This window comes from Astatotilapia calliptera, chromosome 6, assembly GCF_900246225.1.
Source record: "Astatotilapia calliptera chromosome 6, fAstCal1.2, whole genome shotgun sequence".
In the NCBI taxonomy this organism is placed as follows: Eukaryota; Metazoa; Chordata; class Actinopteri; order Cichliformes; family Cichlidae; genus Astatotilapia; species Astatotilapia calliptera.
Window position 1 is genome coordinate 24838752 of NC_039307.1, and position 22941 is coordinate 24861692.

At 40.9% G+C, this 22941-nt stretch overlaps 1 protein-coding gene across 4 annotated transcripts in view; it reads left to right on the forward strand.

The window, feature by feature from the left end:
* The window catches only part of herc3 (HECT and RLD domain containing E3 ubiquitin protein ligase 3), a 32102-nt gene extending 9289 nt beyond the window's left edge, over window positions 1-22813 (forward strand). For 3 of the 4 annotated variants that reach the window (XM_026171298.1, XM_026171299.1, XM_026171300.1), the window contains 18 exons: window positions 147-298; window positions 1105-1178; window positions 1797-1921; window positions 2088-2147; window positions 4596-4707; window positions 5906-6095; window positions 8696-8859; window positions 9022-9135; window positions 9342-9365; window positions 9470-9568; window positions 9677-9847; window positions 9932-10075; window positions 12604-12770; window positions 15187-15253; window positions 16560-16642; window positions 19230-19413; window positions 21120-21222; window positions 22135-22813. In XM_026171298.1, coding sequence (XP_026027083.1) covers window positions 147-298; window positions 1105-1178; window positions 1797-1921; window positions 2088-2147; window positions 4596-4707; window positions 5906-6095; window positions 8696-8859; window positions 9022-9135; window positions 9342-9365; window positions 9470-9568; window positions 9677-9847; window positions 9932-10075; window positions 12604-12770; window positions 15187-15253; window positions 16560-16642; window positions 19230-19413; window positions 21120-21222; window positions 22135-22343 — 2242 coding nt within the window. In that variant the 3' untranslated portion in view covers window positions 22344-22813. Of the gene's footprint in view, window positions 1-146; window positions 299-1104; window positions 1179-1796; window positions 1922-2087; window positions 2148-4595; window positions 4708-5905; window positions 6096-8695; window positions 8860-9021; window positions 9136-9341; window positions 9366-9469; window positions 9569-9676; window positions 9848-9931; window positions 10076-12603; window positions 12771-13072; window positions 13165-15186; window positions 15254-16559; window positions 16643-19229; window positions 19414-21119; window positions 21223-22134 lie in introns of those variants that run through there. The other variant, XM_026171301.1, reaches the window with a different exon arrangement.
* The last annotated feature ends 128 nt before the right edge of the window (window positions 22814-22941 follow it).

Here is a 22941-nt window from a genome sequence, read left to right on the forward strand (position 1 = left end):
GATCTAAACTGAACATGTTAAATCAGAGAGCTGTAAGGTACCTTTGATAATGTTAACTGCATATCTAATGCTGTAAATGTGTAACTATCAAAGTGGTAAATTTACTTTTTTGAGTTTCTTCATTTCATGGTTTTTCCTTTTGCCAGGCACCACACGTTGGCGTTCGTGCCTTCCTCTGGCGTGGTATATGCGTTTGGTTGTAACAGCCATGGCCAGCTGGGAACAGGAATACTGGGGGATGCCAGAAGCCCATTTCCTGTCAAGGCCAGTTTCCTGACTGGAAAATTCCATAGAAGAGGTAAGCAGAGGACTTGCCGATCAGTCCCTATATGCTTGTGACCGAATGCCTTTTTAAAAGTGCCTCATTCCCACTTCTCACGTTTGTTAGACATGTTTCCTGTTTGTGCCTTTACTGGTAACTGCAGTGGAAATCCAGGCAGGCAGCTGTGAATGTTACAGTTTTATTTGGCCTAACCATTATGGTCCTGGGAACCTTGTTTCCGATTTTTTCCTTGAAGACAATGGAGAACTTTGAGAGAATTTACAATTTACGAAGTCTTAAAACAGAAAGAACAGACTGATAACGATACAGTGGGCTTTGTTAGTGTCCAGCTAGACTCTGCTGCTTCACTGTCTTGCGGAGGTATTTCTGATTTGGCTCCAGTTGCTGTTGCCAAAACAACCAAGAGGATAGTTGGTATTCAGCCAAAACAGCTTGTATTTGCACAGCAGTGTCTTCTGTTGGATTTACCAGAAATCATCCTGCAATCTGCTTGTAATGTAGGCTAGGGGGTGTGAGTCACAGCAGAGATTTAAAATATATATATATATTGTAAGGAGACTGCAAGAACACAATTTATTCTGCCATGTATATCAAATTGAAATAGCACAAAGAAGAGCTTTTGAGCCAAATGCTTTATGATTGCTTTATGCTTCCACAGTGTATTATTCTTTATCCTTCATTACTGTGTATCATCTTTTTTCTCAAGGTGAGGAATCTTTACAGACACATGCAGTTTAAAGTGCTTTAAAGTGTGAAATATATATATTTTATTCCCTGTTATTATGTTCAGTGTCTATCTCTTTTTTATGTTTCTTAATTAGAATCAAAACAGTATACCGTGACCAAAATCATCTGTGGAGGAGACCATAGCTTCTTATTGTACTCTAATGAGCAGGTATGTGATTTCATAAAGATTAATACTAAAATATCACATTTTTTAAAATTAAAAATATATACTTACTTCCAGTTTTACCATTGTTATTGTTTGTTTGAATTTTCATGAATTACATAAATGCTTTGTTATTTATTTTCATGTTAAAAATATAGAGAAATGTGAAACTGAAAATCAAAGATGTACTCTAAAAACCATCAGGAATTAAAAAATGATTAACCGTATGTGACACACATATGCTTCTTAGTTTCCTGCAGCACGCTGTATAATTCTAAGCAATCACATCCAAAAACTCCAAGCAATCATGTCTGTGTTACTTAGGTTTAGTGTTTCACCACAGGGTGGCGTTAATGTCTCAGCTTTAACCAGTTCAGTTGATGGAACTCTGTATTTGGAGCCTTTATCTGGTTAAAAAAATGTAACTTTCAAGCAAACTGTCAGGAACGTAGGCTGATAAAGATGTAAAGCGCTTAGCCAAAACATTTCCATCTCAGGCGTGGCCTCTTTATTTTGTCGACGCAACCCAGATCAAACTTTGCCACACAGACTGCAAAGGACCAAAGCAAAGTCTTCCGTGTTTGTAACAGTGGTGTTATGTGTTCTCTGTCTTCCCCTCTACAGACCTCTGTCCCCTCGGAAGACTTCAGAGTGATTAATATTGGCAAAAGTCTCTCACCAATCAATTATGAAAGTTTGAATTCGTTGAGGCTGAAACTGATGTACAACACAGACTCTAGCATCACAAAGTAAGCCAACGATAAAAGGGTATTGTGTCAGATATTTTAGATTATAAGATAGAATGTAGACTCATATATAATTGGTTTACACAAATACACACAGAGCTTAATTCACTTTAATCACTGGAAAGTCTCCCCCGTTACATTTTCATTGTAATGTGTGTTTCGTTTACAGTGACGTCATAGTTCAGCTGTCGTCGACGGCGTGCTGGAATGCCAGCTTCTTGGACCAAAGGTGCATAGACCTCACCTGCATCAATATGAGAAATACACAAATAGTGCAGTCAGGACTTGTTTTATATTGGAGCACGGTTGCATGTATTAATGCAAAAACCTTCAGTGGAAGACAAAACACCACTGAGCTTACATTTTTCTAAGAGCTTTTCTAAAAGCTTACAGTGCTAAGAGTATTAGTGAATCTACATAGACAAGATATTTTTTCTTTAGAAAAGGTACTTCATATAAATTAGATTTTGCTACTTTTACTTAAGTCAGACTTGTAATTTTATTTTCACCTTTAAGAAAAAGAAGACAGTGTTGACCTTGAGGAGGAAACATTTAACAGTTAATAAGATATAGCACCAAAATGCGAAGTGTAAAGAAGAGCTGAAATAATTAATTAAGAGGTGATAAAAATGTTTAAGTTCCCACCTTAATAGTGCAGGATTTAGTCAGTATTTGCCAAACAAAACTTGGATGCATGCATACCATCTGGATGACAAGTTATGACCAGATATTTTATTCTTCGTTCTCCGTCACTGTCTGTGTTATTATTAGAAGAAGTGTTTGATTTCTGCAGGTTGAAAATGTGACAATGATTTATGTTAGACAGGCACGACATATTTAAAATAGTTAGTACAATTATGTGCTGCACGTGTGCTACGTCTGTATCGCTACTGTGCTGAGCCAAAAATAGCACATGCTCAGGATATTTGGCCTTGGTTCAGGCAGGTGACAGATGGCACAAACTGCAGTCGCGCTCGACATCAAAATTGCAGTTTTTCCACTGAATGCTGCCACAGAAACTCTCCCAGTATTTTAGGACAAAAAAGGGCACCACAGTCCCCAACAAAGGTTTAAAAAAAAAAAGGAAACAAGAAGGATCTGTTAGCGTTTTATTAGTACAGATTCATCACAGAGTAACTTCTTAAGCCCTTCAGGTGTGTGCCATAAATGAAGGAAACGCATGCCGTGTGATCAACTCACAAAGATGTACTTTCTCTGTCAAATACCCTCAAATCAATGCATATCATCTTATCCAGCTGATTGTCAGGCCTGGGAAAGATGCTATCTGTTTGGTTAGCGAGATCTGTGCGAGTCCATCAACCTGTGCGTTGACATCATGATGTATGTAGGACAAACTAATCAGCAGATACTTATCGCGTCCTGGGAATGAGTTGTAGAGGTCACCGGGTTGGAAAAAAAGGCCTCACAGACACATGCGTGAAAAATGAATCTTTCAAAAACTGAAATGCCACAGGAGGTAAAACAAATAGTAACATCCATCATAAAGTAAGTAAGTAGTGCATATGAAATACAGGAGGACAGACTTGTACTAATTGTCTGACTAAATGGAAATAAATGTTAGTTTCTGCCTTAGTTAATAACATGAAAACCTTCCCAAAAATGTAGCCATAAAAACTGTATTTGTATCTCCTTTTATTAGGTACAGCTGTGGGATTTGCTGCAGTTGTTCAGAGCACATCCATGCACAGGAAGTATTAGCATCACAGTTGGGACCCAAAACTGCTCAGATGGTGCTTTAAGCTCAGAGAGTTCTCTGAATTTAATGGGTCATTGCTGTGACTCAGTAGTTTTGTAGCACAAACCGCTGCACCATCTGCAGCACTGTTTGCTCTTTGACAAACAGTCTCCACAGGATCACGTCTAATCTGACTGAGTGGTAAATGGTAAATGGCCTGCATTTGTATAGCGCTTTACTCAGTCCCTAAGGACCCCAAAGCGCTTTACACTACAGTCATTCACCCATTCACACAATTGCAATGGCAAGCTACGTTGTAGCCACAGCTGCCCTGGGGCGCACTGACAGAGGCGAGGCTGCTGGACACTGGCGCCACCAGGCCCTCTGACCACCACCAGTAGGCAAACACGGGGTTAGTATCTTGCCCAAGGATATTTGGCATGCAGCCAGGAGGCAGCCTGGGATCGAACCACCGACCTTCTGATTAGTGGCTGACCTGCTCTGCCACCTGAGCTACAGTGCTGTAAATAGTTGCCATTAGGGATCAGTCCACTGTGTCAGTCAGTATTTGTCTTGTTGTGCCTATAGGGAAGGAAGATGGCATTTACAGATAGATAAATCTTTAATGCTCAGTGTCAGTGATATGTTGAGGGTTGTTTAAGGCGAAGCAGCGAGTGTGTTTATCAACTGGTTCTCACGCTCGTCATCTCCCAGGCAGAAGAAGAGATCTGCTTAGGGATAGACGTAAATACATTTAGGCTGCATGTATACTTAACCATTGCTTATATTGCAGTGAGTATTATCACACCTACCTAAAGGTGACTCACAGCTGACTTGCTGGATGACAGCTTGGAGTAGACCCGTGTTTAATCCAAAGCAACTTTCCATCAAAGCTTTATCACGAATTCCCTGAATATGAGCTCTGTTTTTTATCCTTTGCTGAGATCTCACTTATATCTTTCTTTATCTGCTTTCTCTCAGTGATGATACCCATTTCAAAACCAACCCAAAGATCCCAGGCATCGATCTCAACTCTGTCAGAATGCTGTTTGAGACTCTGAGCAAACCAGCTTTCTCTGAACTCATGGAGCAGGTACTGCTTCTAACCTCCAAACCCAGTTTACTGTATGTCTCTAAGGACACATGGTGCATGTGTTTGATAATGGCTCCTGTTGTTGTCTGACTTTCTTTATCTGACCAGAAGCATGAATAATAATGTGTATGTGTTAGTCCCCATAGGGAAATAGTTCCTCTGCATTTAACCCATTCACCCAGTGAAGCAGTGGGCAGCCACCAATGCAGCGCCCGGGGAGCAGTGTGTAGGGACGGTACCTTGCTCAGGGGTACCTCAGGGTAGCCGTTCAGTGGAGTTGAACCCCCGACCTTCCGATCATGGGGCCACCACTCTACCTACTGAGCTATCCCTTGTATACTAAAGAAAATAGCATACATGTTTTGGTTTACTCTAATCACCTAATCAATTACCTTTTAAGCTATTACACATAAAGTGGATTCATAAGCAATGAATGTAATGTAACTGTCACCAGACAAAGCTGGTGAGAGCTGTGAAAGATTTAGTGTCAAACAGTTAATCTCAGGAATTGAAGGAGTTCTGCGTGAATCCTAATGAACCCCTGTGCCTCTGGCTGTAGATGTTGCTGCTGAAAATCAGCTGCTCACTCCAAATTAAAACCTCATTGTTTGTATGTAGGTCACCAACGTCTAAATCCATAGTGATTTTCATAGAAATTGGTATCAATGAATGTGATAGAAAGTGATTTTTGTCTGAAACGCTTTGTGTTTTGGCTCCTTAATGATGCAGGTTTAATACATGCAGGGTTTGCTTTGTAACCATTCATTTGGTGGAATAAAAAAAGAAAAAAAAAAGAAAATCCATGTTTTGAAAGTAAATCAAGTTCTGCCACAGATCCATGGCACAAAATGGAGAACTGGTTGACGACTCCTAACATTGGCGCACTAATGTTATGTTTGGGACTGAAGTGGCCTCAGTCTGATTGATGCAGGCTGAGGCCTCTTTCCCCAACCACTAAATAACCTCTTGCAAAATTTAGCAACTGACGTTTTATCGCTGCTGCCTCGTTCATCCAGCTTGTTTGGAAATATAAAAATATCCCATCACATTCAGCTTGTTTTTTCTTCTTTTTTTTTTTAAAAACAGTAAAACCCTAATAATTCTCTGACTGCATTTTGTCTCTAACATGAATCTTCTTTCTCTGAGCAGTGTAACTAAACAGAGGGTGTAATGTCTGCATCCTCTCTCTCTTGTTTAGGCCACCAAGAGTTTTGAGAGCCTGCTGATCCCTCAGCTGCCACGCTCCCCTCCTGATGTCGAGGCCATGAGGATCTACCTCATCTTGTCAGAGTACCCGGCCCTGCAGGACTCCAAAAACTACATCCGCCTCACTATACCCCTAGCAATGGCTATTCTGCGGCTAGATGCCAACCCCAGCAAAGTATTGGGTATTACATTTGCACGACCACACTGAATACAGTTTTTATTCAGATTTGACTTTGGGAGATAACTGAGAACTGTGAAGCTCAGCAACTCTGTGCTATGTCCCACCATGTTAAGCTTACGCTGATGTTTAGAATATATCGGTATCCTCGTCCATATCTGTGCTACGTGTCCTTCGTCAGCAACAGATAAAAAAACACCACCCGGACAACAATATTTTCACAGCATCTTCAAACATTAGAGCCTGGCTCATATGGATTTTTGAACTCACTACTGATATTTGAGGAAAACTAGGGGTTTTAACAGAGGTAAAGGTCAGTTACTAGCCTGTCTGCTAGTTTAGTCTTCACTCTGTGGCCACATGAATCAGTTTAATAATAATAATGTTTGTTTTTTTTCTTGGTGGGTCTTGAAAATTACTTTCGTGCATTTATTTTAAATATTTGGATGATATTTCATAAAATGTTGTTGACACTTTCAAAGATATTCATAGTGCTGCTGCAATAATACAGACAAGTGACAAAAGTGCTCTGGAGAAAGGTTTGTTCACCTCTGCACATGTGACCGACTGCTGCGTAAAACTGTTCATGCATGTCTGGTCTACGCCACACAAACATACATTCACTGGCCATTTTATTAGTTACACCTTAGACCCCTTTTTGCTATCAGAACTGCTTTAATACTTCATGGCATCGATTTAACAAGGTGCTGGAAACATTCCTCAGATTTTGGTTCTCATTGACACAGTAATGTCACACAGTTTCAGCAGATTTGTCCATGATGAAAATCTCTCATTCCATCACATCGCAAATGTGCTCTGAGATTTGGACTGTGGAGTCCATTTGAGTGCAGCGAACTCACTGCTATGATCAAAAACGATGAGATGATTTGAAATTTGTGACGTGGTGCGTTATCCTGCTGCTTCCTCAGAAGGGACAGTACACTGTGTCATAAAGGGATGGACATTATCAGCAACAGTATTCAGGTATGCTGTGGGCTTTAAACTATGCTCAAATGGTGCTAACTGTCCCACAGTGTGCCAAGAAAATGTGCCCCACACCACCAGCCTGAACTGTCATTACAAGGCAGGATGGAGCCACGATTTCATGTTGTTCATGCCAAATTTGAACCCTGCCATCTGAATGTCACAGCAGAAATGGAGATTCATCAGGCCAGGCAAGATGTTTACAGTCTTCTGTCTGAGCCTGTGTGAACTGTGGTCTCAAATTCCTGTTCTTAACTCTCATGAGTAGCAACTGGTGTGTTCTTCTGTTGTTGTAGCCCATTTTCTTCCAGGTCTGACATATTGTGAGTTCAAAGATGCTTTTTTGCATACCTTGGTTGTAATGAGTGGTTATTTGAGTTCCTGTGCCCTTATTGTCAGCTCGAAGCAGTCTTGCCATTCTGCTCTTTGGTCTTTGGCAGCAAAACATTTTGAACTACTGCTCAGTGGATGGTTTCTCCTTCTCAGGCTATTTTGTGTAAATGGCCTGTAAATGGCCTGTATTTATATAGCGCTTTACTAGTCCCTAAGGACCCCAAAGCACTTTACATATCCAGTCATCCACCCATTCACACACACATTCACACACTGGTGATGGCAAGCTACATTGTAGCCACAGCCACCCTGGGGCGCACTGACAGAGGCGAGGCTGCCGGACACTGGCGCCACCGGGCCCTCTGACCACCACCAGTAGGCAGCGGGTGAAGTGTCTTGCCCAAGGACACAACGACTGAGACTGTCCAAGCCGAGGCTCGAACCGGCAACCTTCCGATTACAAGGCGAACTCCCAACTCTTGAGCCACGATCGATGTAAACCCTGAAGATATTTATATGGGAAATTCAAATTATATCAGCAGGTTCCGAAATACTCACACCAGCCTATCTAGCACAACAACCACGCCACGTCCAGAGTCACTTAAATCATCTTTCTTCCCCATTCAGTGCTCAGTTTGAACTTGCGTACATCCCTAATTAGTTACTGCCCTGTGGTTGGCTAATAAGATATTTGTGTTAACAAGTTGTTGAACAGGTGTATCTAATGAAGTGGCTTTAAATTATTTAAGTGCTAAAACAGAATGTCTGTGAAGGTTCTCAGTCATCCAGGTCATCGTAGTCAAAGGAGCTTGCAAAGAAAAGCGTCTGGACTTCTTTAAGTTACTTGAAGACGTTTCACCTCTCATCCGAGAAGCCAGAGTTTCGGGTGAGTAACTCATCCGAAACTCTGGCTGATTGGGACCCACACCCAGTTTCACACCTTGGCTCAGGCGATTAGAGGATCATCAGGGGGTCCTTTTGTCCCTCTGTGGGGGGGTTACTCCCACTAGGTTTATATCTGGGACTCTCCACCATTTGACCTTAGAACTGAAGAAGCGTCTCGGATGAGAGGTGAAACGTCTTCAAGTAACTTAAAGAAGTCCAGACGCTTTTCTTTGCAAGCTCATTTGACTGCTAAAACAGAAGCATTGCTATTGTGTAATTCCTGAAATTCCAATACATCATAGAAGAAACTGACAACCTCAGTGCTACTTGAGTCCACCATAAAATATCATGGTGTATTTGGTTGAGGTCATTTATTTTCCTCTCCTTTTTATGTCTCTGCAGACAACTGGTGGTGTATCGTGGATGGCAGCGTGTTCACCCGAATGGTCGACATGTACAAGAGCATTGTTGTCTTTATGCTAACAGGAGGCAAGACGGTGCTCGTGCCCATGTTCTATGAGAACTATTTTCTTGCAACTCTTCGGCTGCTGGAAAAGCTCCACAAGGTATTCACAAACGACACTCGCCGTTCTCAGCTGTGCTTGTTCGGCAATACAATCCAAGAAGGAAGTGTTTGTGTCACGGTCAGATGGTTCTCGGTAATCTGTCGTCTGCCGTGTACTGTGACATTTCCTGGAGATCAGCAGGTTTTTGTTCCATGTTACCAGGTAAACTTGAAGGCACAACACGTGGAGTACAACCGCTTTTACATCCCAGACATCACCAGCCTCGTGGACATCCAGGAAGACTACCTCAAATGGTTTCTGAGTAAAGCTGAGATTGTGAGTACTGAGTTTGGGATAGGTTTTTGGGAAGGCATCTGTGTTTGTCAGGTCTGTTTGTCTCTTCTTGCTGCCCACTTGTTTCATAAACAACACTCGGGCATTGGAAGGAATTTAAAAATCTCTTCGTTTCTACTTTTAAATGTCTTTTTATTTTTCAAGTGTCAGGTTTGATCAGATGACTTTTCTTTCATTCTCAATTTTAGAAAGTGGGATCATCCCCTTCACAGGTAGTTGAATTAAAGACTCAGTTATTAAGAGAAATGATAATAGATAAATGTGATTCATTTAAATGGTGATGGTTTATTAAGCATTCATTCTGTTTTCCCTGCAGAGTGACTTTCCCGCAGTAAACCTGTGTGCCTACCCGTTCATACTGAACGCAAAAGCCAAGACAACCATGCTGCAAACTGATGCTGAACTGCAAATGCAGGTATCCGCTGCTGACAGACTTTATGTGTCAGCAAATGTTTCTTAATTGTTCTCGTTCTCATGTGAACATTGTTTCATCCATTTCTCTCCACCTGTGTCCGTTACCAAGATGGCAGTAAGCGGTGCAAACCTACACAATGTCTTTATGCTGCTCACACTGGAACCCCACCTCGCTAGGAACCCTTACCTGGTGCTCCATGTGCGCAGGAGCCATTTAGTAAGCGACACACTACGTGAGCTCACCATGTACTCTGACGTGGACCTCAAGAAACCACTCAAGGTGAGAGGCGGCACTCACCGGAGGCGTAACTTGGACAAAGCGAAGATTTGTTTTTGTTTTTCATCTGCTTCTTCCTCCCTCCAGGTGATCTTTGATGGAGAGGAGGCCGTAGACGCAGGCGGCGTAACTAAAGAGTTCTTCCTGCTGCTGTTGAAGGAGCTGATGGATCCCGTGTACGGGATGTTCACTCATTACAAAGAGTCCAACCTGCTCTGGTTCTCAGATAAAGTGAGTTTCCCTGGTTGACAGTTAACAGGCAGTGGAATTAGTATGTTAAAGTATTTATCGAGTATATTTAAATATAATTAAGTCTAATTTTAGCATATTACCTTCAACTTGAAGCATTACGGTGAGCCGCACTGCTGCAGACAGTTAAACACGAAGCTCTTTTCCAACTGCTGCACCTGCTGTGAACAGGTTTTAATGAATGAGTAGTTGCAATGTCTTCAAATAGGAAACTTCATCTTTTGAGATGGTTATCCAGAAGAAAAATGATACTTAATCTGGAGACTGTGTTTTAAAACATCAGAGACAGATCAGAGACAGCTTATTTATTTATTTAGTTTATGGATAATTTAGAAACACACAACTGTTTAAGTAACTTTGGATATGAACTAAAATCATCGGTTAATTCCTAATGCACAACAGTGTAGCACAGCTAATCCATGCTTTACAGGGGTTATTGCATTTCAGTCACAAAGCTGAAAGCTGCATACAGTGGTCCACTTTTTTTTTTCTACCTCTGAAAGAAAAAGAAAAATACTGTGACTCTGCAGACTGAAACATATTTGGACTTGCTGACAATAAGCAGCCTGTGCTGTTGGCTTTTAGCTCAGCTGTTTTCTGGGAAGTAAAGCGTTTAGGCTAATAATGATATTATGAGATCTCAGTGACGTCAGAAAAGAAAGAAGATTTAAGTAATTAGTAAGCATACTGCTCCTGTGCTGTGTGTGTAAATTGCACTCAGCCTTGTTTTAGGTTTGAAGCATCTTGTCTGGGCTGTGTGGGGTCCAGCCTAATTTGCCCCTTGGAGATAATGTCTCTTTGACATGCGCAGGATGGACGAGTCATATCTGTTGCTCAAAAAGAGAAGTCAGTGTTTCAATAAATCCACTGACCTTTTCCTTTTAGTTTGAAGCCTTTCAGCTTTCTTTTGTCTGGGTTTGTTTTTTTGTTTTGTTTTTTTTTTGGACTAAAGAGCAGTCGGCCTATAATTGATTACCCGAATGTGGACTGGCAGTTGTTTGACTGCTGCTGTTTTTTCCAAGAAGAAGAGCTGCTGTTTCTGCAGTTATACACAGAGATGCTGTATGTCAGTGGGAACACTAAGGTTTACAAAACACTCACCTCTATAAGGGAGCTCGTCCCTCAGCCTTGACCGTCATGCTGACTGAGATTGGAAACAACATAATATTAGCTCTGTTCAGTCAGTCACCTCTCTGTCATTCAAATTAAGGTCAAAATCACCCCCCCCCCCCCTTTTAAACTAACTCTTTGTAAAATTATTAAGTAAAAAAGTAAGAGGTATTTGCATGAGAGTAGCATTTATTTTATATAGTCCAAGATTCCTTTTCTGGCACATAATTATAACACACAGTTGCAGCCATAGTGATAATCTAGAAGATGTCAAGATTTTCTTTTGGAGTGAGACAGAAGGACATGATTAGAAATGAGTACACCAAAGGGACATCTCAGGTTGAGTGGAGACAAGAGATGGTTTGGACATGTGCAGAGGAGGGACAGTGAATATTGGAAAAAGGATGTTAAAGATTGAGCTGCCAGAGACGAGGAAAAGAGGAAGACCACAGAGAAGATTCATGGATGTAGTGAAGGAGGACATGCAGAGGGTTGGAGTGACAGAGGAGGATGTCAGGGATAGAGTGAGATGGAGGAAGATGATCTGGTGTGGCGAGTTGCGCTCGAGGGGTGGTGTTGTTGGTTTCAGGGTCCACTATGTTGTTCCAGAATATCTCAACTATTCGGTAGGTTAATGGTTGGTGTATTTTTAGGCACATACTTAGCGATCATTGGATGAAGCCCACTGGTGATCTACTGACCAGCTGTTTGTTTCAATTCAAACAACTGTCATGGCTGCCATAGCCTCTACAGACTGCTTTGTGTAGATGAGTTAGTGAAACAGCTTCATCAGCTTTCTTGTGTTTTTGTGCCTTGTGATACAACATACAGTCTCTTTCTTGCACGAGGGTGTAACCATTGACATCCTCACATCTGTCCATTGCCAGTTTTTTTCATTTTGTACAAATCTGGCTAACTCTTCCAAGTTTTATCTTTTTTTCCCCTTCTCTTCAGCGTCCTTATACTCATCATAAAAATTCCCTTTTAGCACACAAACAATTTTCCTTGTTACTAAAGCTGATTCTTAAGTGTGATTTCACTAACTCGTCTACACAATTTTGTAGAGGTAATAGAAGCTTTGGCAGTTGTTTACTTTAAATGACAACTTTAATCTCCATATTTTGGCTTTATTCTATCCTTATGATAGCATATTTACCTCGAAGCTCTGATATCTTAGAGTTAAGAAGAAAGGTACCTTTTTCATATTTGTATAGTTCTGTGAGTGTGAATTTACTGCTGGTGTACCGTATAACATTTTTCAGCTCGTGGGATGTGAGAAATTGTCGAGTTACGTTGAGCCAGCTGACATGATGCCACCAAAGACTCTGCTCAGATTTCAGCCACAGAGAAGTGGTAAAAGAAAGGCAACAGGAAAATAATGTTTCTGCGTGCATCTCCAGTGTTTTGTAGAGCAGAACTGGTTCCACCTGATCGGGATCATCTGCGGTCTGGCCATCTATAACGCCACAGTGGTGGACCTCCACTTCCCCCTGGCTCTCTACAAGAAGCTGCTCGAGGTGTCACCCACGCTGGAGGACTTCAAAGAGCTCTCACCCACCGAAGCCCGGTAAACATGGCACATTGCAACTCACCATTTATTTTTAATTCATTTTTTAATCTATATATTTATTTATATATAAGGGTTAATCTGTACTCTGAGTTGGTAAAGACTTAAAATAATGAATGAAAGAATTCAATTTTTGATCAAACTTAGCAGAACAGTCTTTAAGTTTTAAGAAATGACATGACATCCTTAAAGCATAAAGAGAGATAACTGTGGGATTAGTGGACTTCCAGGGGAATAGGATGCAACTGAAGAGACCTCTTAGGTGAGAGGTCTTCAAAACTTAAGTCAAGTTCTTTTTCAAGATCCTTCAACTACCACGACCTGAATGACTGAGGACCTACACAAACAATAGGAAGAAAGATCTCACCAAAAGCGATGTTTGCATGCAAGCAAGGTATGTTTGGGGAACAAGTGGAACCCCCAAATATAGCAATGGAAGTGGTCAGTTTGTTATTGGGTTCCTAAAACCTTCCATAAAAAATTATGCAGTCTGAAGCAAAAGACAAACAAAGTGAGGCATGACATCTGGCACATTGGTCCATAATGTTGGGGTAAGTTCTTGATAAATAAGACCTTGAAAAGTGGATTCTATATCTTAAATAGTGTAAGTTGAAACCTGGCACAGAATCTAATCTGGAAATAAAGAAATAAATGGGACAATAAAATAACTTGAATGCCTCGATTATGTCACAGAAGATAGGAGGCATAAGTAAGAGCACAGGGTTTTTTTCAATAACGGCATCGCAGACTTAAAATGACTTAAAATGAGACTTCAAACTGAGACTGAATCCTAAGATTGCGCGTAAGAGGAGGGAACTCACAGATTTTTGCGACCTACTGTGTAGCATTTGTATTTCTGGGAGTTAAGGTGCAAAATATAAGGAGGAGAATATTTAAATCAAGCACGAAATTTACAGTTTTGGGTTTTTGTGTATTTTTCTTAATCACCTGTAAAACTAAACACACCTGTTAGGTTCAAGGTTCAAGCTTCTTTATTTGTCACATGCATAGTTATACAAGTATAACACACAGTGAAATGTAGTGAATGTTAGCACTATTTGGTGAATGCACTCAGATGCTGTTTTGCTCTGTTTAATAAATCTTGCCCTAATAGGTGATGGAGAGTAGATTAGAGAGGCAGATGAAGAAAAGGATGAGCGAGATTGAATCTCAAGTCTACACTCGGCGAGTGAAGCCGGTCGATAAATGTATGAATATGTGAAGACCGATATATAAAACGTGTAAATTGTTCTAATAAAGAAAGTCCCAATCTGGGGGCTTTACTGTCCCACAGAAACAAAGAAATAAATTGGTGCAATGATTTTAAAAAATGCCTGGAATAAAAAAAGATTATGACTCCATTAATTTTAACCTATTAGCAAGAAGAGAAGAAAGTCTGGACACGCAGGGCTGTCAGAGTAAAGTGATGATAATATCTCAGCCTTGGGCCAGCGACTTGAAATAGTCCTCCTTTAGAAGGATGTTTACCTTCATCGGGGTTAGGATCAAATCTGCACCCGGATGCCAAATCCGTGTGCCACTTGTTTACATAAGCAGTGTTTTTGCTTTTCAGAGTAGCAGTGAGATTGTTTGCCACTTCATTGAATTTAGAGCAGGAACGGTCAGCATTTCCGTTCAGCCTAATTGTCTCCAGTCAACTATTGATTTTGCGATTATCCATTGAATGTGATTACCGATACGTACGGGCTGCAGCAGCCTGTTGCTCTCGAGACAACACCATCTTAAAGGACACTACATCTTAAAATGTTTGTTCTTATTATTTTGTCTGTCTTTTTGAGCCGTTCAGCTTCAACAGGCTAAAGGCAGCACAGTGGAGACAACACACAGATAAGAAGCAGACACCAGCTCTGCTTTCTGATAAAACATTGTTTGATATTTTCTTTGTACTGTGACCTCAGCCGAGTAACTTGGGTCAAATTGCAAAACAATAATAATATATCCCCTTTGGCTAATTAGCATTTCCGTTGGCAGCCCATTTGTCCTTCCTGTTATTGGTGGTTATAACATCTAGCATTTTCTTTTCAGGAAAACTAACACAACACTCCCTGTGAGTCATTTCCTATTATTAATAATTCACCTCTAATCTGCCAGAGCCTGTGTTCACGATTTGTTTCATCTACGGAGCTGTTGGAGCAGCACGGCTGATCCCTGGGTTTTCAATGTAAAGGTCAAACGTGGATAGAGTTGAGAGTTAAATACAAGTATAACACCAAAGAGCTGCAAAGAGTGTTACCGACAAGTTCTGTATTACTACAGCTCCAAGCAGTGACTATAACACTGTGTGTAACACCATAATACAGTTTTAACTTTCCTTGTTTTGCTTCTGTCTGCTGAGCAAATGACAGTTTGAGTTTTCTGTGTTGGTTTTTATGAGTTGATTTCTTTGTTTCTCCAGGAGTTTACAACAGCTTTTAGACTATGAAGGAAGTGACGTGGAGGAGACGTTTCTTCTCAACTTTGCTGTAAGTGTAACTTTTTATTTGTTGATTTTTATGCCACGTGTGTGAAAAAGGCTGGTGTTATTCTTTATTTTGTTTATTGTTAATATGTTCCTTGAAGTTCTACGTTACAGAATGACTCACGACTGTTCGTTCTTTGTCGCCTTGGTGGTATATTTTGGGTCATTGTTGTGCTGGAAGACACATCCATGACCCATCTTCGTTGTTCTGGCTGAGGGACAGAGGCTATATTTTACATTACATGGCCACAGTGGCCCCTCATTGTGTTGAAGTCGTCCTGTCCTTAGCAGAAAAACAGCCCCAAAGCACAATGGCTTTACCTCCCTGCTTGACTATGTGGATGGTGTTCATACTCAAAGAATCTCGTATTTCAAGTCAAGTTGATGTTAAAGAGTCTGATCTTTGGTTTCGTCTAACCGCGGCATTTTCTCCCAAGCCTTCTCTTGCTCATTGGCAAACTTAAGACTGGCCGTTACAAGTGCCATCTTGAACACTTCATAGGTGGTGAAAGATTTTCAGTTCATTACAACGTAGCATATTGCCAATGGTGTTCTTGGTCCTGTCTGCCAGTTTTGGGGTGATGCATCACCCTCATCCCATAGGGCAGGCTTTTCATGGTGATCAGTTTATATTTCTTGCATTTCCAAATAATCACACCAGCATTGTCACCTTCTCTCCACGCTTCTTGCTAATGGTCTTGTGGCCCATTCCAGCCTTGTGCAGGTCTACAATCTTGTCCCTGATGTCCTTTGATGGCTCGTTGGTCTCCCTCATGGTGGTGATGGAGAGGTTAGAATGGAAGAAATTGATATTGTGGACACGTGTGCTTTATATACATAACAAGTTTGGATCAGGAGTCTCTGTAATTGATTGACATACATTTTAATCTGTGTACCACACAGGCACTAGGGTGTTTACCTTACAATATGAAGAGCCTTGAGACGACTGATTTGGCGCTATATAAATAAGACAATTGAATTGAATTGATCCTCTGGCTTCTACAATGTGGGGTTAACTGAAAATGAAGTACAGCACATGTTAAGGGATCCTTGGTTGTAAAGATCTGTGATACAGAAGAAGGGCCTAAAACAGTCTTTGACTGCAGAGGAAAATATGTGTGTGTGTGAGGTTTAGCTGACAGACGGTTTTGGTGTTTGGAAAAAACCAAAAAACAAAACTGGAGCATCACAGGACTTCTTTAACTTTAAAATGTTAAAAAAATAAAGCTGCAATTATCTTGTGCGGCTTGTGCACTTTTGCAACGTAAAAAAACTCCACAGTGAGTCTGTTTGTTGTGCTCATGTCTTAGATCACCAGGGAGAACTACGGGATGACAGAAGTCAAGGAGCTGATTCCCGGAGGAGAGAGCGTCGCTGTGGACAAAAACAACAGGTTTGGTGACTCGACAAATCAAAAAAACGCACACTGAAAATTTAAGCTGACTTTTCAGCACGTTTCAGTCGGTATTTCAGGAGGCAGAGCAGGTCACCTACTAATCGGAAGGTTGGTGGTTCAATCCCCGTCTGCTCCGGTCAAATATACTTGGGCAAGATACTAACCCCAAGTTGCTCTCCCATGCATCCATGGGAATGTGAATGTGTGTCAATGCTGGATAGAAAGCACCTGGATAGGAAAAGCATAGAAAAAAGTGCTGGTGTGAATGAGTGAAGCTTTATAAAAAGCTCTTTGAGTTCTCAGAGTAGAAAAGCTCTATATAAGAACCAGCCCGTTTACCAGATTAGATTTAATTTCATGAACGTTTCCATTTTTTCAGTGCTACACGCTCTGTCCTCTCTGAAGGAAGAAGCAAAGACTGTGAGATTTTACTTTTTTTTTCCCCGCACAGAGATTATAATGCGCTCATGGAGCCAGCAGCTTGTGTCCCATTGTTGGAGCTGAAGGCCACGATCTGTGCTGCACACACAGACACAGTTTTTTAGATTCACTCACACCGTGCTATTGCGCCTCATTTCTAGCTGCTGTCCTTGTGCCAGTGGCACTGATTACAGCGTTATGTGAAGGAGTCCTCAGAGAGAGAGCGTTTGGGGGCGGGCGGTGTCAACATGTCTGGCTGCTGGTGCTGAACAGATGGCGAGAGCAGCAGTAACACAAATTGTTTCTCCAAAATCCCTTCGACACTCAGATATGGAACTAGAACAAGAGGAATATTAGATTGTGGTGTTAAAGCAGCATCTCATACCGCACGTTTTATTTTGATACTGAAGGTTACTTTATCAGACTGATGAATCCTGCCTTTGTTTTTGTTTCGTTTTGTGTTGTGTAAGACAAGTTTGGTGTTTGCAGGGCTTTGTGACCCCTGTGGGTGTGACTTGCTTGGCTGGGAAGACTGTAGCATTGGTCTGAAGCCTGTATTTATTAGCTTGTTGACGTGAAGCAGTTGTGTGCGTGTCTGTGCGCTGGTTTCCTATATGAGAAGACCTGCTTGTGTATTTCTCTCAAATTTCAGGAGAATCAGGATCAATCAGAATCAGAATACTTTATTAATCCCGAGGGAAATTAGGGTTACAGCAGGCAGTACGCTAATGGCGCATGCGCACTTACAAAGGAACCTTCTGACCAACTGTTGGAGCATGTTGGTCCTTCTGTTGGTACCTTCCCTGTTTGAACGGGGGTTTGTGGCAGCAGCTGCTACACAGAGTCCTCGCTTTCTAAATGAAACGACATCATTACTTTCTGTGTGTGTGATCAGGGAAAAGGTTTTAAAAATCTGGTTTCTCTCTTTTTCTTCTTTCTTGGAGTGATTGCTCGAGGATTGCGCGTTCCTGAACATTTGAGTTAAAGTAACTGGTTTCTTCTGAATCCCCGACATCTGATTCACTTTGGGATTTTTAACCTGTTATTTTGAATCTATTAAGATGCTGTTATGCACTGTGTGTGGTTGGCTTGGGGTTTCCTGTTGTTGTAGCTGAGTACATGTCTTAGACAGAGATAGCCTGAGTGAATATAAAATGTATTTATTACGGGGAAAGAAAAGTTCTTAAAACCTAATTGCTCCCTAAAACCAATAACTAGTTGTGTTACCAGTTAATAGTTATTAATGCTTGTGCAATCAAGTGTTTGTAATTACTGGCAGTGAGTGTTTCACATCACTGTGGAGGGATTTTGTCCCACTCCTCTTTGCAGAACTGTTTTAATTCAGCCACACTGGAGGGTTTCTGAACGGCCTGTTCAAAGGACACGACAAAGCATCTCAATCAGACTTAAGTCTGACTTTGACTAGTGATGGAAAGTGACAAATATGTTCTGCTTTCTTCTCCCTTTTGTCTTTGACATGTTTGATAAATGCATGGATCTCTGTCACTGACTTTAGTGCAGTAGTTGCTCAGCCCAAACTAAAGCTTTCCATTGGTTTCCCAAATTTAAAAATAATGTTGAAGCTGCACATTCCTCTCCTTCAGTACAGTAATTTTACTTTTAAGCATTCATTTCAGAGGTCTTAAAATAGATTAATGTTAGGAACTCTGTTTAAATATAAGTCTTTCAGGGGATTTATTCAGCATTTCGTGTCCTGCTTCTGTAGTTTAGCTTGGCACAGTGAAAACAAATCTGTTTTAGTATTTACACATATATTGACGCACTCACAGGTGGCTCCAGCACAGATGAAGAGATTAGAGGTTTAATCTACCTAAGCAACTTCTGCGCTAAGACCTCACAGAGGTGTAAACAAAATTAGAGCGGGCTGGATGAAGAGGACGTTGATGAGTTCCAAGCAGGTTTCAAGAAACAAACCAAAAAAAAGCTTTGAACAGACGGCTCAGACAATGTGAACACACTCGGATTCAGACACAATGAGAGAGGAAGAGAGTGTTTATAGTCCCACTTTGACATCTGAATAAATAAATTTACTGAACCTGTGTGTGTGTGTGTGTGTGTGTGTGTGTGTGTGTGTGTGTGTGTGTGTGTGTGTGTGTGTGTGTGTGTGTGTGTGTGTGTGTGTGTGTGTGTGTGTGTGTTTCAGGAAGGAGTTTGTGGAGGCCTACCTGCGCTACGTGTTCTCAGACTCGGTGGGGGAGCAGTACTCTGCCTTCTCCGCTGGTTTCCTGAAGGTGTGTGGTGGTGAGATCCTGTCTCTGTTCCAGCCCTCCGAGCTGATGGCCATGGTGGTCGGCAATAATAACTACAACTGGGAGGAGATGGAGAAGGTCAGTGTGTGGTTTAATCATCTGCACATGTACTCCGACTGCTCTGATCAACTTTCCAGCTCAGGGTCAGCAAAGCCTCTCCTCACTGTGTGTGTTTTTCTTTTTTTGTTGTTGTCATTGTTGGATTAAAATCTTGAATCCCCTGCAGCACAAGTGTTTGCAGACCAATAGTTTATATGTGAAAGATTTGTTCAGATGCTGCATTTAAAAAAAAACAAACCCTAAAATCCTTGTCATCGACCACAGGAAAGAATGATGTAGTTTTTAGCTTTGTGTTTATATAACCAGGGAACTGCCTCGCTCAGAATAACCACTGCAGCCATGCCTGCGGCTCTACATACCAGCCTCAGTGAATGATAGATGTTTAGCTTTAGCATCGTAGATTAGAACGGTAGTGAGAAACACCCTCAAACATTACCTCAAACCATCACCTCAGGCGGTGCTACATTGTACCTGAAAGATTAATTATAGGTGTTTACGTCTTTAGTAAGAAGCAGGAAAGAAAAGGCTCTTTCACTGGTGTAAGACACAGATACCGGCGAACCACGTTTGGTTGTTGCGATTGTCTTTTTACTGGATGCAAAAGAAAAAATGGAACAATAAGTATAAATTCTGCAGTGCTAAAGCGACAAAAAAAATTGAGTTTGACGCAGTATTAGCAAGTTAGAAATCAAACTTCAGGAGATATTTCTGTAGTGTGCTATTCCAGTGTCATACGGTCATTTGAGAGTGTCCTGAAACATCCATCCCCCCTGCACCACTTTCTGTTTGAATGTCAGCGCAAGGGCAGATGTTTCAGGACATTAAAAACATGAACCAAAGAATTTTTTTTTATCCAAAACTCATAAATACACTTGTAGTAATGTGCAGTTTTTAAGAGAATCAACTGCAATGAATGCCCATAGAGTGTGAAGGATTGTTTGGGATGATGGGTTTTTACTTGTGTACATATATTTACTTTATATACATATTATTTTCAAATGTTTGCACTGATAAGACTGCATCAAAATTCATTGCACATGTGTAATGATAATAAATAATTTATAGATTTAGTTTACTTTTTAATGTTTCAGCTGTTTGTGGTTTACCAATCTTACATATTGTACCTTTAGTTGCAAAATACTAAAACGTGTATTATGTTGTCAGAAATATTCTAAATATATATTCACAAATCATCATATTAGGTAAGTTAAAATTTAGATTGGATGGTGAAGAAAACTGTAGATAAATCTGATCTTTTCTGAAAGGCTCGTTCTCGTGTGTTTCGTGTTATTCCTGCCAGATGTTGAAAAGGCACACCTCTGGATCATTTAATATGGAGGCGAATAAATGATTTAGAAACTCCGCTCTTGTGGGTTGTTGTGACATTTGGCTTACTTTGCAGCTCTGGATGTGATCATAAACGGTATGAGCCAAAACAGTTCTTCACATATTTTACCCGTGACTTTATCTCCTGTGTCCAGAGGTCGTTTTTGTGCAGATTACAACATCTGCACAGCAGATTGTTTTGTCAGATGTCAAAAAACTGGGAAACTGATTTGTTTTGTTTTTTAGGCCAGTAGTTGCAAAAATCACCCAGATTGTTGCACGTCTCTGAGGACTTTATTTCCTGACTGATAAGGAACTAACATGTTTTCCACAAATCAAATTGTTTACTGATGGTAAAACAGGCTTTTAATCTCCAAATCTCTCCTCTCTTTCTACAGAACGCCGTTTATAAGGGGGAGTACACCGCCACTCATCCAACAGTCAGATTGTTCTGGGAGGTTTTCCACGAGTTCCCTCTGGAAAAGAAGAAGCAGTTCTTGTGTAAGCCTTTAATTGCCTCCTTAAATGATCTGCGTGGCAGTTTAATTCTCTTACCCGCAGTCGCTTTGCAGTGTAATAATTTGCAGGTCATGAGAGCAGATCGTGAAGACAGCAGAGCTGCTTCGTGCTGCTTCGTGCTGCTTTAACGAAAGCGAGAACTTTTCAGTGTTAATGAAAATAATCACACATTTCAGGAGTTTTGAATAAAGTGTTTCATTCAGATTCAACTGTTTACTTTACAAGACCTCAATTATGCTGAATTCTTTAGTAATAGTAAATGATATGATTAAATAATGTCGAGCATAGTGATACCGCTGCTGTTGTGGGAAGTGTGGCATGACGATGTCCTGTTAAAATCACCCTGTGATTCTTGCTCCTAGATCAGAGGTGTCAAACATTTGGCCCAGGGGGCAGAACTGGCACTCTGAAGGGTCCATTCAGGCCAGCTAACCACAAACCTAACATTTGAACTTATGGGTCGTTCGCTGCAGCCACTTTTAATGAGTCTCTGAATGCAGAATTTCAGGTTTTTCAATCTTAATAATGAGAATAATGCAATTTTTTTCTTTTTCTTTCTTTTTTTCTGTTCTGTAATTTTACACATTTATTTAAAGTGTATTTAAAGCCCAAAGAGTTCTGTGGGCAGGTTTCTCTGTTAAACAAGCATTTCTTTGCAGTGTAAAAAAACATGCATGTTGCTTTCATTGCAACCAAGAATGACTTTTAGCCAAAATATGAAAATCGGAGCAATATTCTCTGCGAGTCAAAAATTGTCTAGACAGGCAAAGACCAGATTTATTAATAACATCCAGAAACATCAAGCTTGTGTCTGCACAAGAGCACAAACATGTTTCAGAGAGCTTCCCTAATTTTGTTTTACCTCTGTTCTGTATGTCCCCTTTCTGCCTGCAGTGTTCCTGACCGGTAGTGACCGCATTCCCATCCACGGCATGGAGAGCCTGCGCATCATCATCCAGTCTACCACAGCAGAGGAGCACTACCTGCCCGTGGCCCACACATGCTACAACCTGCTGGACATGCCCCGCTACCAGACCAAAGAGATCCTGCGCCGCCGCCTCACTCAAGCCGTGGAGCAGTACGAGGGCTTCAGCCTGGTCTGAGGGGAGTCCCAGGGTAGACTTAACGCACTTTAACAGCAATACACCCCCACGTGAGTGTCAAGAGTGTGAGTGGGCAATTGTTGGACACGGGAGGGTCACTCTGTTTATATATGGTCTAACAAGATCGTTAAGCATCTTGAATCTTAAAGGTCTATGTATGTAAATGCAGAGTGTTATTGCTTTTTTGCTTTGGGCAAAGTTCCTCAGCCTTCCAGGACCATTTAGAGGAGAATCAAATGACTGATAGATAACAGCCAACATGGAAATTAACCAAAAAAGCACTAAATGGACTAAAATGTGCAGAACGACCCTGGATTATGAAAACTTCGGGACCTAAAAACCAGGACCAGAGAAGGTTGAGAAACTCTTAATTTCTTTTTGCTTTGTTTTGTTTGCAAAGCTGTGTATTTTATATTCCTTAAATTCTATTTTTAATCATTAAAGAATCATGTTATTACCTTGAGACAATATATTGCTTTTTGTTACTTTTAATTTATTAAATAGAGTGGTTATTTTTTGACAAAATTAACACACACACACACACACACACACACATACACACACACACATACATATATACGCGTATGTAAATAGCACT